At 44.0% G+C, this 16,270-nt stretch overlaps 1 protein-coding gene across 3 annotated transcripts in view; it reads right to left on the reverse strand.

Annotated features, from left to right (window-relative positions):
• Positions 1 to 16,270, reverse strand: part of DMXL2 (Dmx like 2) — a 113,892-nt gene that overhangs the window by 87,374 nt on the left and 10,248 nt on the right. For all 3 annotated transcript variants that reach the window (XM_048865803.2, XM_048865801.2, XM_048865805.2), the window contains exons 2-4: positions 6,283 to 6,408; positions 2,348 to 2,419; positions 1,407 to 1,485 (exon numbers count right to left, since the gene is read on the reverse strand). In XM_048865803.2, the coding sequence (XP_048721760.2) occupies positions 1,407 to 1,485; positions 2,348 to 2,419; positions 6,283 to 6,408 (277 nt within the window). The remainder of the gene's footprint in view (positions 1 to 1,406; positions 1,486 to 2,347; positions 2,420 to 6,282; positions 6,409 to 16,270) is intronic.

A 16,270-nucleotide genomic window follows, 5' to 3' on the forward strand; every position in this document is an offset into this window, starting at 1 on the left:
ATGCACTGAGCACTGTTGTTACAGTAAGGTTATAGGTTATAATTTCATGTATGTAGTTATGAGGCTGAAAATGTAGACTTATGGCTTAAAATAAGCCCAGGCACAAACTCTCCAAGAGCTGAGAGGAAGTTCACACCTCATCAGGGCATGTATGGGACAAACCCAGTCTCACAGGAACAAAGGATGCTGGCCTAGGCAGCAACAAAAGAATATGTTGGACTCTTGAGGGGGTCACGCCCCTTCCTTTGGTCAGTTTGGAACTGCAATGAGGTAATCACCAGACTCTGAAAGGGGGGAGGGGCAAAGCTCAGAGGGAAGAAAGAACAAGATAAAAGGGAGAGACATTTGCCATGCTCCCTCTTCCACCTACATCTACGGACACTACACCAAGCAACTGAAGTACTGATCAAAGGGAAGAGCCTGGCTGAAGAGCAACCACCCGGCCTATGGTGAGAAGCATTTAAGTTTTGTAAGAGCACTGAAAGTGTTAAGATCAGCTTAGAATGTGTTTTGCTTTTATTTCATTTGACCGGTTATTTTTTGACTTATAATCACTTAAAATTGATCTTTGTTGTTAATCTGTTTGTTTATGCTACGTGAAGCACTGTGTTTGGTTTGAAGCATATCAGAGACTCCCCTTGGGAGAACAAGCCTGGTACATATCAATTTTTGTTAAGTTGATGAATTCATAAGCTTGCAGCATCCAGCAGGCATAACTGGACACTGCAAGAAGGAGGTTCCTAGGGTTGTGTCTGGGACCAGGGGTATTGGCTAGTGTCATTTGGTTGCACAATCCAAGGAGCAGCTTACATGCCAGAGGCTGTGTGTGAACAGCCCAGGAGTGGGGTTTCTCACAGCAGAGCAGGGTAAGGCTGGCTCCCAGAGTCAAGGATTTGAGTGACCTAGCAGATCACTGGTCCAGATAACACCAGAGGGGAATGTCACAGTAATGCACTATGTTTAAGAGAATACTATACACAGTTCAATAACTGGTCAAATTCCAAGTGTGACAATGTTAGAAATTTTAACACATAACATACATAGTTTTCCTATCAGAATATATGCTAATCATAACATTCTAACTATCTTAGCATTAGTGATATATTTATATCAGTTAGCTACCTAAGAGTGCAGTTCCTAAACTAAGACCTAGCATACTACATCTAAAACTCAAAAGTACTTGGCATAGCATCTTCATAAATGGTAACTGCAGTGGATTTTTAGTGTGATACTCAAGTTTGTATCAACCTATGTACCGCATGTAGTGTCCCTACCACAGTTTGAGAATTGCTTATCTAATACATATATATTTTCACACTCCAATTTCATTTAAATAAAAATTATTTGAAACTAGAATCATTCTACAGTTATAAATTTTGAACAAACGCTGATCAATTTCACATTACCTTGAGGATCCCATGCTAAATTGTAAGTCATAGAACTAAGGAAAAACTGCCCCGATTTAAGCCACTGAGACTTCAGTTGCTGTGGTATAAAAACATTAGGAATAAAGGGTTAGTTAACAGCAACAAAGCAATAAATTAACAGCATTTTTTACTTTCTATATGAAGTTACAAATGTAAGTTTCAGATTCGTAGTAATTCAATTGAAAATAAATTTAGATTGCTGAATCAAATATTTAATAACTTCAGAGGGGTAGCCATGTTAGTGTATAAGGAGCCACAGGACTCTGCCGCTTTTACAGATCCAGACTAACAGACGTATTGGAGCATGAGCTTTCGTGGATGAATACCCACTTGCATCCGACGAAGTGGGTATTCACCCACGAAAGCTCCTGCTCCAATACGTTTGTTAGTCTATAAGGTGCCACAGGACTCTTTGCCGAAGTATTTAATAATTGCATTCAACTGATTTATAATGAATAAATGCAGCACTAAAATTCTTTTATCAGCAGAAAACTGAACATTCACCATTTTGGTATGACGTTCCAAACAAATATGTACTAGCATTATCCAAAATACTATGGACTCGCTAAATACCATATCCCTGGTTAGGGAAGGAGGAATATAAACAAAAGAATCAGCCATGTTTCACTAAATAAAATACTCCTACAGAATAGGTGAAAACTAAGGAAAATTATATTTTCTAACCTTCATTTTCAAATGAGCTTTTTATTTTAAGGAATATTTGCTAGATAGCATTGTTTAGAATAAAATTAATTCTGATTTCTCACTATACAATTTTCTGAACTATGTGTGTTTCTAACTAACACATTCCTCAGTTAATCTCCCCTGTTCCATTCTAATGGGGCTTTAACAAGTGGTAGGCATATTTTTATCTGCTCCAACAAAACAAGACATAGTTTAATCATGCAATACATACTTACACAATTTCTTTTGTGAGAATTTATACCAAGAGGTTCAAAAATACAAATAGCATTTCCATATGATGCTGCAATCTGGAACAGATTGATTGAGTAAAATGTTAAACTCAGGAAAAAAGTATAATAGAACTCTCTAGAATTCAGATACTCACTGAATTTTCAATAACTTATAAGCGTAGGTGCTAAAGGAAAGCAAAATTCATACAAACATTACTTAGTGGTGTTGTACGTAGAATTGATTGCTTTTAAAAAACATTGAAAAATACATAATTTGTTTGTTTTGAGTAATCCCATGTTAAAGATCTAAAGTAAACGAGAGACCCTGAGTACAAAAGGACATGTGCTAACTCCTGTTAATCTGCTATTACTTCAGAGTAGCTACTGTTAATGCACAATGGAAAGCTGCTGCCTTTGCTCTTTCTGCTCTTGCTCTACTTCACAGAAAACTAGTAAATTAATAATCAATGTTTGGGTCCTCAGTGTGATTCCAAGTTCCATTTCCTATCACTAAATATTAAATACAAGAATACAGGAGCAAATGTTATTCTGTTGCTGCTAGGTTCAGTCAATTTTGAGGAAAAGCCTGGTATATGGAAACAGAATACTGAACATACTATTGGAAACTTATTAGCATACTTCAAGTAGGACTCCCTAGTTTCTCCAATCTATTTCTTTCACAGAAGAACTACATCTGCAAAAGACTTTTTGGTTGGGAATATGTCTGATCATTGTGCTTATCTGCACTTCAAAAATGTCTGGACTGTTTTTTTAAAGTCTAAATTTTACTTAAGAAGATACATTAGGAGTTGTTTAAATACTTCCAATTTAAGACTCTAGTCTCTCCTGCGCAGAAATCTGCAAGTTTTAACCCATTTTCCTAAAAACTCCTATCAAACCCCAAAGTTTCATCTCACTTAAACTACAAAATCAGACATAAAAATACAAAAGTGTCACAGCACACTATTACTGAAAAATCGCATACTTTCTCATTTTTACCATACAACTATAAAATAAATCAATTGGAATATAAATATTGTTCTTATATTTCAGTGTATACTACATAGAGCAATATACACAAGTCATTGTCTGTCTGTATGAAATTTTAGTTTGTACTGACTTTGTTAGTGCTTTTTATGTAGCCTATTGTAAAACCAGGCAAATATCTAGATAAGTTAATATACCCCCTGAAAGATCTGTGTACCCCTAGGAGGTGCAGGTACCCCTGGTTGAGAACCACTGCCTCAAAGCACACAGAAGAGGCGGCAAGGAGTTCAAACCCCATGGACCTAGAATACTGCAGGATCCACATGGATTTCAGGGCCACCAGAAAAACATTCTTAATCTTTTCTTCCCCTTGGTACTGTGGCTCTAGTGGAGCTGCAATGTCAGGGACTCCCTAACAGTAACTGTCCTGCAACACTGCCTAAGACAGGGGTGGCAACGGCCTGCGGGTCACATCTGACTTGCCAGGCAATTTAATCTGGCCCTCGAGCTTCCGCTGGGGAGCAGGGTCTGGGGCTTGCCCCGCTCCCGTGTTCCAGTCAGGAACTAGGGTCGGGGGCCGCTCTGTGCAGCTCCACGCAGCTGCTGCTTCTGGGAGCATGTCCCTCCTCTGGCTCCTACATTGAGGGGCAGCCAGGGGGCTCTGCACGCTGCCCCCGCAGCTCCCATTGTCTGGGAACTGAGGCCAAGGGCAGCGCCCAGAGCTGCCTGGCCACGCCTCTGCGTAGGAGCTGGAGGGGGGACATGCTACTGCTTCTGGGAACTGCTTGAGGTAAGCACTGCCCAGAGCCTGCACCCGAGCCCCTCCTGTGCCCCAACGACCTGCCCCAGCCTGATCCTCCGAACCCCTTGATCCCAACCCCGGAGCACCCTCCTGCACACAAACACCTCATCCCCAGCGCCAACCCAGAGCCAGCACCTCCAGCTGGCGCCCCCAACTCTCCCATCGCACCCCAACCCCATACCCCATCCCGGAGCCCCCTCCCACAACCTGAATTCCTCATTTCTGGCCCCACCCCAGAGCCAGCACCCCCGTGCCCCAACCCCCTGCCCCAGCCCTAATCACCCTCCGAACAGCTCGTCCCAGCCTGGAGCACCTTCCTGTACCCCAAATCCCTCATCCCCAGCACCACCCCAGAGCCTGCATTTCCAGCTGGAGACCTCACCTCACACCCCACCCCTGACTGCACACCAACCCCCTGTCCCAGCCTGGAGCCCCCTCCCTCACCCTGAATTCCTCATTTCTGGCCCCACCTCAGAGTCTGCACCCCCAGCCAGAGCCCTCACTCCCTCCTGCACCCCAACCCCAATTTTGGGAGCATTCATGGCCCACCATACAATTTCAATATCCAGATGTGGCCCTCGGACCAAAAAGTTTGCCCACCCCTGGCCTAAGGCCTTGTCTGTCTATATTACAACCAAATTTGTAATATGGTCAGTTGTGTCCACATAAAACTTGGTCAAGACTCAGTTGTAACTCTGTTGGAAATTACATTGGGTCTGCACATTTATCAGGATTCACTATGCTAGTACACATATTAAGCATTTCTAGGTACTTTTAAAAAAACACACACTTGCACCACTTCCCAGAACACAGGCATAAATGGTTTCATTGTTCCTTGACTAGAAATGTGGCTTTTCTTTTAGCCACTTTAGACAGTACAGGAGGCATGGCCAGTAATAATACATCGTTTAAATGTAGTACAACTGATTATAAACTATGCCATTAAAAGGGAACCTAAGCCATGGTGATTCTTTTAATGTTTCAAAGCATATGCTATTTTAACTGCACACTTCCAAGAGAAGTGCTTCTGATCTCTTGTATTAGATTTCTAAACTTTTACTAGAATGTGCTTTTTTGGCAGTAGTCTGTCATAAGCAGGGCTGACATACACATATCTGGTGCACTGCAACCACATTTACTGAAATTATTTATAAATGTTCTTTTTTTCAGTGTTGTTTGAGAAATGAATGTGATTCTATACGCTGAAATAAATGAAACTGTATTCAATGCAAATGAATAGTAATGGAAAAATTACTTGCATAGACAGTATTCTACTTTTAATCGTTTTCAATCCCTTGAGCCACATGGTCTCATGATTTGAGCACCAAAAAATACAGCCACTTTTGACAAAAAACTATCTACTGACATGCCAATTTACAGCATCAAGTTGGTTCTATGGAGAAAATCTGCAAACTCCAAAAAGGGGCATAATCAGAATAATAATGTGTTGGGAGGCAGGAGAAGAGGAATACTATATGTTACCCTGCAAAACAAAGTAGTGTAAACTACTACAGAAAACTAGAATCCATTTAATTCTGTTTTAAGTAACATTTAACTTGCTGTTGAAAGAAACACATTTTGATGCAGCAAAATATAAAGTTTTTAGTTGATGTTTAAAGTATCCAAGAACCATCTGCAAACAAATGAGAGAGTATGGTCTTCATCCCAGAATATATTGTGTTCAGAAAAGTTTGCTGTACTTCTTCACATTTTATGAGACCCCTTACAAAATGGGGTCTGAACCTTTTTGCTACAAAGAAAAGCATGTGGCTTTCAGAATTAGCTGTTGATGCATCCCTTGCTGATATTCAGACACATACAAATGAAAATTTTTAAAAGTGGCATAAATTATCTGAACATGAAGAGCTTTTTCCACTTTTAAATAGTGGGAAAAAAATTTAAATAGAAACATATTCAGGTAGCTGAAAATGGGCCAAATTCAGTTTTATCAAACTTTCAAAAATAAAACACTTTGGGCTAAAACAAGAATCATTACTTTTAACCAAAAAAGACTTATTTAGAAAGTTGTAAGTATCCAAAAATAGGTCCCTAGCATGAAATTACCATCTCAGCAACAGCATCAACATGTCAAACAGTGTCTGTTTATACATTTCATTTTTAAAACTTTATTCAGACTCATTAAAGACCTTACCCTGCCTTGTTGCTGGGAGCACTCCACACAGCTGACTTGGATGTTTCCATGCTTAGCACCAGGAATAATCTGCACACATTCAAAGTCGTTTGCCAGAATAACAATATCACAGCCTGAGCCATATGCCTGTAATAGTTTTAAATAAATATATAATCTAATGTTAATCCACAATGGTTACATTTTAGTAAATTAGTTTTAGAATTTACTTTTTTTCAAAGTGCATTATGATCATGAATACACACTTAAATCTCTACCTCTATTCACACTAGTAAAGTACATTAGCTTAACATACACAGTTTACTCCTGAGAGCATTCTGTGCCAAAAAGTTAAATTCTGAACCAAAAAATTAAAAATTCTGCACACAATATTTTAAAATTCTAAAAATTTTATTTGTAAAATAAATGGGGAGGCTCCAGCATGGCATTGGGGAGCACAGGCCACTGGTTGCAGAGAGGTGGGAGATCACTGTGCAGTTCCCTCTGGGACACGGACTTGGCGGTGAGGCTTCACCCAACCCTGACACAGTGCAAGGGCCGGGCCTGCCCCACCCTGCCCCGGAAACACACCAGGGCCCTTCCTCTCTGTGCCAGGTGCAGCATGTGGGGACAGGCAGGCTCAGCAAGGCAGGATCCAAATTTGGAGGAGAGATCCAGGTGTGGGTTGAGAGAGTTCTATGTAGGGCAATCTTGGTGCGGGAGGCTCAGTGGGGGATCTGGATGCACAGGGGCTAGTTGGAGGGTTCTGGGTGCAAGAGTAATGGGACGCTGCAGGGGGGTTCAAGTGAAGGTGGTTGGGGCTCAGTGGGGGGGTCTGGGTATGAGGAATAGAACTTGGCAGGCAGGTCTAGGTGTAGGGGGCTGTCATAAATATAAAGGGAAGGGTAAACCCCTTTGAAATCCCTCCTGGCCAGGGGAAAGCTCCTCTCACCTGTAAAGGGTTAAGAAGCTAAAGGTAACCTCGCTGGCACCTGACCAAAATGACCAATGAGGAGACAAGATACTTTCAAAAGCTGGGAGGAGGGAGAGGGACAAAGGGTCTGTCTGTGTACTGCTTCTTGGCCAGAGACAGAACAGGAATGGAGTCTTAGAACTTTTAGTAAGTAATCTAGCTAGGTATGTGTTAGATTATGATTCCTTTAAATGGCTGAGAAAAGCATTGTGCTGAATAGAATAACTATTTCTGTCTGTGCATCTTTTTTGTAACTTAAGGTTTTGCCTAGAGGGGTTCTCTATGTTTTTGAATCTAATTACCCTGTAAGATATCTACCATCCTGATTTTACAGGGGGGATTTCTTTATTTCTATTTACTTCTATTTTTTATTAAAAGTCTTCTTGTAAAAACTGAATGCTTTTTCATTGTTCTCAGATCCAAGGGTTTGGGTCTGTGGTCACCTATGCAAATTGGTGAGGCTTTTTATCCAACATTTCCCAGGAAAGGGGGGGTGCAAGTGTTGGGAGGATTGTTCATTGTTCTTAAGATCCAAGGGTCTGGGTCTGTAGTCACCTAGGCAAATTGGTGAGGCTTTTTACCAAACCTTGTCCAGGAAGTGGGGTGCAAGGTTTTGGGAAGTATTTTGGGGGGAAAGACGCGTCCAAACAGCTCTTCCCCAGTAACCAGTATTAGTTTGGTGGTGGTAGCGGCCATTCCAAGGATAACGGGTGGAATATTTTGTACCTTGGGGAAGTTTTGACCTAAGCTGGTAAAGATAAGCTTAGGAGGTTTTTCATGCAGGTCCCCACATCTGTACCCTAGAGTTCAGAGTGGGGGAGGAACCTTGACATGGTGGCACAGTGGTGGGATTAACCTGAAATCATTTTGAGATCCAGTTGAGATTTTTTGAACTAGAAATACAGATTTTAAAAAGGAATTTTTAGGAAGTCCAGAAAGCAGCTTTGAAACTGAAAGCAGCTTGGTTTCTCTCTGCTTTGTGGCCAAGCAGAGACAAAAGGGGATTATCTTGTGAATTGCAGGTTTTCTTTGCCTGGAGGCAGGGTACTTAACTCCTGCAGGGAAATTCACAGTCTTCCAACCCAGAGGCTTTTTTTTTCTTTTCTTCCTAAAAGTAAATAGGGGGTGTGTGTTCTACCCATTTGCTTTTTCTTTGGGCTGGGTAAGCAGGTTTCCAAGTAGTTGGAGGTTTTTTGCTTTAATTTGGGCCCAGAGCAGAGACAAGGGAATTGTCTTTTTCTGTAGGCTGACAATCACTATCAGAGAATAGGTATTCTATTCCAGCACAGCAAAATTTTACAGCCAAGTTTTGTTTGTTTATTTCTAAACCTCGGGTGTAAAGTTAGTAAAAACAGAGAGGTTAGAATGGCAAAATCCGCGGCTCGACTACAGCTCAAATTAGCCAAATTTCAGGCTGAGGAAAGACAAAGGGAACATGAAAGACAGATAGAACTCATGCAGCTGAAGAAGGAACAAGAAAGGGAGGCAGAACAACACCAAGAGGCTGCCCACAAGAGGGAAATGGAGGCAAGGAAGCATGTGGAGGAGGAGAGGGAAAAAGAGAGGAAGCATGTGGAGGAGGAGAAGGAAAAAGAGAGGAAGCATGTGGAGGAGATGGAGAGGATAAAGGCCCAGCAGAATATACCAACAAACCCTAGCAATCCTTCTCCAGGTACCACTTCCCATCCCAGAAAGTTCCCCACCTACAAGGCAGGTGATGATACTGAGGCCTTCTTAGAAAACTTCGAAAGGGCCTGCCTTGGGTACAACATCTCTACTGACCAATACATGGTAGAGCTGAGGCCGCAGCTCAGTGGACCCTTAGCTGAGGTGGCAGCTGAAATGCCTAAAGAACACATGAACAAGTATGAACTGTTTAAATCCAAGGCGAGAGTCAGAATGGGGATAACACCCGAGCAGTCTCGTCGGAGGTTCAGAGCCCTAAGGTGGAAACCAGACATGTCATTTACCCGACATGCCTACCACATTGTAAAACATTGGGATGCCTGGATATCAGGAGCAAGTGTTGAATCTCCAGTAAATTTGCCCTTCCTAATGCAAATGGAACAATTCTTAGAGGGTTTTCCTGAGGAAATAGAAAGATACATCCTAGATGGGAAACCCAAAACTGTAATTGAGGCAGGAGAGATTGGAGCCAGATGGGTGGAGGTGGCAGAGAAGAAGAAAACTGGTCGCAGTTGGAGCGGAGACCAGAAGGGACCACCCCAGACCACACCCTATTACCGGGGGCCGCCCAAAGCCCCACCTACCTCCCAAAGAACCCTCCAGACCCCTTATCGTCCCACCACCCCGTTCTCCAGCAACCCTCCTCGCCCCAGTGACCCGTCAGCTGGACGATGTTTTAAGTGTAACGAGCTGGGGCATGTAAAGGCCAACTGCCCCAAGAACCCCAACAGATTACAGTTCATTGCACCGGAATCACACCAGAGGTCCACAGGCCCAGATACCTCCCAGATACCCTTGGAGCGGAGGGAAACTGTGAGCGTGGGCGGGAAGAAGGTCACCGCGTGGAGGGACACCGGAGCACAAGTGTCAGCTATCCATGCTTCCTTAGTGGACCCCAATTTAATCAACCCAGAGATCCAAGTGACGATTCAACCCTTCAAGTCCAACTCTTTCAATTTGCCTACAGCCAAGTTGCCTGTCCAGTACAAGGGCTGGTCAGGAATGTGGACTTTTGCAGTCTATGATGATTATCCCATCCCCATGCTGTTGGGGGAAGACTTGGCCAATCATGTGAAGCAGGCCAAGAGGGTGGGAATGGTCACCCGCAGCCAGGCTAAACAAGCCGTGAGGCCTAGCTCTGTTCCGGAAACTTCTATCAGGACCCAGTCAGAGGTGATGGACCTGGACCCCAGGCCAATGTCTGCAACAGCAGTAGTGGATCCAGTCCCAGAGACCCAGACGGAACCAGTCCCAGAACCGGAACCAGCCGAACAACCAACACCAGACCCCGTGTCAGCACTGAATCCAGTACTTGCAACCTCAACACCAGAGGGCCCCACCGAACCTGAACTGGCAGCAGCCGATAACCCGACCCAAGAGGCTCAGCTGGAGCCTGAATCCCAACATAGTGCACCAGCGGAGAGCGGTTCACAGTCAACAGAAACAGCTCCATCCCCTATATCGCTTCCAGAGGGACCAAGCCTAGGTCCACAATCCCATGAGGAACTGATGTCTCCAGCATCAAGGGAACAGTTCCAGACCGAACAGGAAGCAGATGAAAGCCTCCAGAGAGCTTGGACGGCGGCACGGAGCAACCCACCGCCTCTCAGCTCTTCTAATCGATCCAGGTTTGTTATAGAAAGAGGACTTTTATACAAGGAAACTCTTTCTGGTGGACACCAGGAAGACTGGCATCCTCAGAAACAGTTGGTAGTTCCAACTAAATACCGGGCCAAGCTCTTGAGCTTAGCCCACGATCACCCTAGTGGCCATGCTGGGGTGAACAGGACCAAAGACCGTTTGGGGCGATCATTCCACTGGGAGGGAATGGGCAAGGATGTTTCTACCTATGTCCAGTCTTGTGAGGTGTGCCAAAGAGTGGGAAAACCCCAAGACCAGGTCAAAGCCCCTCTCCAGCCACTCCCCATCATTGAAGTTCCATTTCAGCGAGTAGCTGTGGATATTCTGGGTCCTTTTCCGAAAAAGACACCCAGAGGAAAGCAGTACATACTGACTTTCATGGATTTTGCCACCCGATGGCCGGAAGCAGTAGCTCTAAGCAACACCAGGGCTAAAAGTGTGTGTCAGGCACTAGCAGACATTTTTGCCAGGGTAGGTTGGCCCTCCGACATCCTCACCGATGCAGGGACTAATTTCCTGGCAGGAACTATGAAAAACCTTTGGGAAGCTCATGGGGTAAATCACTTGGTTGCCACTCCTTACCACCATCAAACAAATGGCATGGTGGAGAAGTTTAATGGAACTTTGGGGGCCATGATACGTAAATTCGTAAATGAGCACTCCAATGATTGGGACCTAGTATTGCAGCAGTTGCTCTTTGCCTACAGAGCTGTACCACATCCCAGTTTAGGGTTTTCCCCATTTGAACTTGTATATGGCCGTGAGGTTAAGGGGCCATTGCAGTTGGTGAAGCAGCAATGGGAGGGATTTACACCTTCTCCAGGAACTAACATTCTGGACTTTGTAACCAACCTACAAAACACCCTCCGAACCTCTTTAGCCCTTGCTAGAGAAAACTTACAGGATGCTCAAAAAGAGCAAAAAGCCTGGTATGATAAACATGCCAGAGAGCGTTCCTTCAAAGTAGGAGACCAGGTCATGGTCTTAAAGGCGCTCCAGGCCCATAAAATGGAAGCATCGTGGGAAGGGCCATTCACGGTCCAGGAGCGCCTGGGAGCTGTTAATTATCTCATAGCATTCCCCACCTCCAACCGAAAGCCTAAGGTGTACCATATTAATTCTCTAAAGCCCTTTTATTCCAGAGAATTAAAGGTTTGTCAGTTTACAGCCCAGGGAGGAGACGACACTGAGTGGCCTGAAGGTGTTTACTACGAAGGGAAATGTGCTGGTGGTGTGGAAGAGGTGAACCTCTCCATGACCCTTGGGCGTATGCAGCGACAGCAGATCCAGGAGCTGTGCACTAGCTACGCGCCAACGTTCTCAGCCACCCCAGGACTGACTGAACGGGCATACCACTCCATTGACACAGGTAATGCTCACCCAATTAGGGTCCAACCTTACCGGGTGTCTCCTCAAGCTAAAACTGCTATAGAACGGGAGATCCAGGATATGTTACAGAGGGGTGTAATCCGCCCCTCTGAAAGTGCATGGGCATCTCCAGTGGTTCTAGTTCCCAAACCAGATGGGGAAATACGTTTTTGCGTGGACTACCGTAAGCTAAATGCTGTAACTCGCCCAGACAACTATCCCATGCCACGCACAGATGAACTATTAGAGAAACTGGGACGGGCCCAGTTCATCTCTACCTTGGACTTAACCAAGGGGTACTGGCAGGTACCGCTAGATGAATCTGCCAAGGAAAGGTCAGCCTTCATCACACATCTCGGGCTGTATGAATTTAATGTACTCCCTTTCGGGCTGCGAAATGCACCCGCCACTTTCCAAAGACTTGTAGATGGTCTCCTAGCGGGATTAGGAGAATATGCAGTCGCCTACCTTGACGATGTGGCCATATTTTCGGATTCCTGGGCAGACCACCTGGAACATCTACAAAAAGTCCTTGAGCGCATAAGGGAGGCAGGACTAACTGTTAAGGCTAAGAAGTGTCAAATAGGCCTAAACAGAGTGACTTACCTTGGACACCAGGTGGGTCAAGGAACTATCAGCCCCCTACAGGCCAAAGTGGATGCTATCCAAAAGTGGCCTGTCCCAAAGTCAAAGAAACAGGTTCAATCCTTCTTAGGCTTGGCCGGTTATTACAGACGATTTGTACCGCACTACAGCCAAATCGCTGCCCCACTGACAGACCTAACCAAAAAGAAACAGCCAAATGCTGTTCAGTGGACCGGAAAGTGTCAGAAGGCCTTTAACAAGCTTAAAGCGACACTCATGTCCGACCCTGTACTAAGGGCCCCAGACTTTGACAAACCGTTCCTAGTAACCACAGATGCATCTGAGCGTGGTGTGGGAGCAGTTTTAATGCAGAAAGGACCTGATCAAGAATTCCACCCTGTAGTGTTTCTCAGCAAAAAACTGTCTGAGAGGGAAAGCAACTGGTCAGTCACTGAAAAAGAATGTTACGCCATTGTCTACGCTCTGGAAAAGCTACGCCCATATGTTTGGGGACGGCGTTTCCACCTGCAAACCGACCATGTTGCACTGAAGTGGCTTCACACCGTCAAGGAAACTAACAAAAAACTTCTTCGGTGGAGTTTAGCTCTCCAAGATTTTGATTTCGACGTCCAACACATCTCAGGAGCTTCTAACAAAGTGGCTGATGCACTCTCCCGTGAAAGTTTCCCAGAATCAACTGGTTAAAATCGTCCTTGAGATGTGGAAAATATTGTTAGTCTTTATGTACTTGGTAGTATATTTAGAGATGCATGTGTCTTATTAACTCTGTTTTCCTAGAGCTCCAGGAAGAAATCCCAGCCAGTGTTTCACCCTAGCTGAGATTTGGGGGGCGTGTCATAAATATAAAGGGAAGGGTAAACCCCTTTGAAATCCCTCCTGGCCAGGGGAAAGCTCCTCTCACCTGTAAAGGGTTAAGAAGCTAAAGGTAACCTCGCTGGCACCTGACCAAAATGACCAATGAGGAGACAAGATACTTTCAAAAGCTGGGAGGAGGGAGAGGAACAAAGAGTCTGTGTCTGTCTGTGTGCTGCTCTTGCCAGGGACAGAACAGGAATGGAGTCTTAGAACTTTTAGTAAGTAATCTAGCTAGGTATGTGTTAGATTATGATTTCTTTAAATGCCTGAGAAAAGAATTGTGCTAATTACCCTGTAAGATATCTACCATCCTGATTTTACAGGGGGGATTTCTTTATTTCTATTTACTTCTATTTTTATTAAAAGTCTTCTTGTAAGAAAACTGAATGCTTTTTCATTGTTCTCAGATCCAAGGGTTTGGGTCTGTGGTCACCTATGCAAATTGGTGAGGCTTTTTATCCAACATTTCCCAGGAAAGGGGGGGTGCAAGTGTTGGGAGGATTGTTCATTGTTCTTAAGATCCAAGGGTCTGGGTCTGTAGTCACCTAGGCAAATTGGTGAGGCTTTTTACCAAACCTTGTCCAGGAAGTGGGGTGCAAGGTTTTGGGAAGTATTTTGGGGGGAAAGACGCGTCCAAACAGCTCTTCCCCAGTAACCAGTATTAGTTTGGTGGTGGTAGCAGCCATTCCAAGGATAACGGGTGTAATATTTTGTACCTTGGGGAAGTTTTGACCTAAGCTGGTAAAGATAAGCTTAGGAGGTTTTTCATGCAGGTCCCCACATCTGTACCCTAGAGTTCAGAGTGGGGGAGGAACCTTGACAGGGGCTCAGTAGGGTGGGGATCCAGGTGCGGGTGGCTCACTGGGGTGGTCCAGGTGCAGGGAGAGTGGGGCTCATCAGGGGGATGGGGGATTCTGGGTGTGAGGGGGAGTGATGCTTGGCGGGAGGGCATGAGAGGGTCTGGATGCATGGGGGTTAGGTGGATGGGGGAGCAGCTCCCTGTACAGAGATCCCTCCCCCTGCAGCTGAGAAGTGATGGGTGCAGTAAGCATGGGAAGGAGGGGGGAGGAAGTTTGCAGAGCTTCCTACAGCTAGGGGAGAAATCTGGGGGTGGGTCTGACATGGCCCTGGATGCTATGCAGTCCTGCCAGTTCCCCAGTCCCACCCCCTGACCCACAGCTATTTACCTCTCTGCCAGCTGCCCTGGGCACCTGAAACATGCTGGTGGGGAGGGTTGCATGACCACTCTCGTGGCTTCCCCTTGCTTCCCCATCAAAGTCATTTTTCTGCAGGAAAACAAAAATCTGTGCGGGACATAAATTCTGCATGTGCGCAGTGGTGCGGAATTCGCCCAGGAGTAACAGTTTGCTCCTCACCCCTACTACAGCTGCTTTGTGCTGATCCAGCTGGCTCAACCAGCCCACTGAATATTCTCTCAGCCACAGTTGTGTACAGCCACAGTAACTTATTATGCAACCCCTTCACAGTGGTGCAGAAACCATGGAAGAGGAAAGGGAGGTGGTTGGAGTATGCCTACACTTCAGTAATCCTCAGCTGCAGGAATGTCCAGTAGGTTGTGGGCAAAAAAAGCCAGATGTAAATCAGAGCCATCAGACCTACAATTGAGTATAGCTCAGTTGGATGGGATCATCTGGGATGGCTCAATTATGCTCTGATTCTGCACCACATAATTCAATGGGAGTTTTCAATGGGAAGCAGTATCAAGTCCTGCAGACTTTTTAAAACAGTACTTTCTCAGACCCAACCAATGAAGTCACACTATATGATAAATGTAAATTAAACTAATAGTATTCCACATCTTTCTTGCTTTCTTCCTGTTTACTACCTAAACATGCATCTGAATAAAATATTAGAACTGAACATAGTATAGAAACCTCTTAATTCCTTTCTCACTGCAACTATAGTAACAAGCAACAGTAATATAGTTTTAGTTTCCAAACAGGGACATACATACACCACTTCCTGTCTGGCAATTATGCCAATGATTTTGCATCTTCTATACTACAGATGTAAAAAAAAAAAGTGCAAGAATTCTGAACTATAATATTCTGTACCTTGCTACATCATTTCATAACCAATGTTCATTGTTTTATAACCAGATTACATTGTATAAGTAGAACTGGCAAAATAGACAAGTGATTTGCATTCAACAATTTAATATGGCCCCTTTATAGGCTATGCATGATCATAAACAACTAATTGTGAATTGTATAACTGCAATTCTATCAAGGGATTTGGTGATGTCAAACTACAAACAGCCACTTGAGTTTTTCTTCTTGTGTGGTCACCAAACTCCTTAGGATGAAATTACAGACCGTCCCACATTCTCTCAATTCAAAATGTGTCTTTAATTTTACATCAGTCTTTTACTTCTCCAGCAGGACTAGCTCCAGAATGCTTCTTATCAGCAGAATGTGCCTGATATCATGCCTGTGAATTATCAGAATGTGTCAGTAAGAGGAATGGAAGTGCCTTCTCACCTGTGAATTATATAGCTTTGTATTGTATGTGTGAAATACAGATACCTGTGTATAAATTAAGTCTAATATAAAATGGATAAAGTTCATCTTATTAAATGGAGAATTTTCTATTCTGTTTTCAAGGGAAAATAATGATATTCTTCTCCTGCATGATTTTTTTAAAAGAAGCTTCCATTAATTGTTTACCATTTCCCTCTAAGACCATATTCAAATATTTGTGCTCTGTTTCTAAAATGGCAATGTGGTCACTGTAGATAGGACTTCCCACAGTTCTTTTTAGAAATGAAAGTAGTGCCTAAAGACAGGCATGAAATGTACCCTTCATTACATAATTCTACTGCTGCTGATTTTTAAACAAAAACAAACACTAAAAAGTATAGCT

The sequence above is a fragment of the Caretta caretta genome, chromosome 10 (genome assembly GCF_965140235.1).
Source record: "Caretta caretta isolate rCarCar2 chromosome 10, rCarCar1.hap1, whole genome shotgun sequence".
Lineage (NCBI taxonomy): Eukaryota > Metazoa > Chordata > Testudines > Cheloniidae > Caretta > Caretta caretta.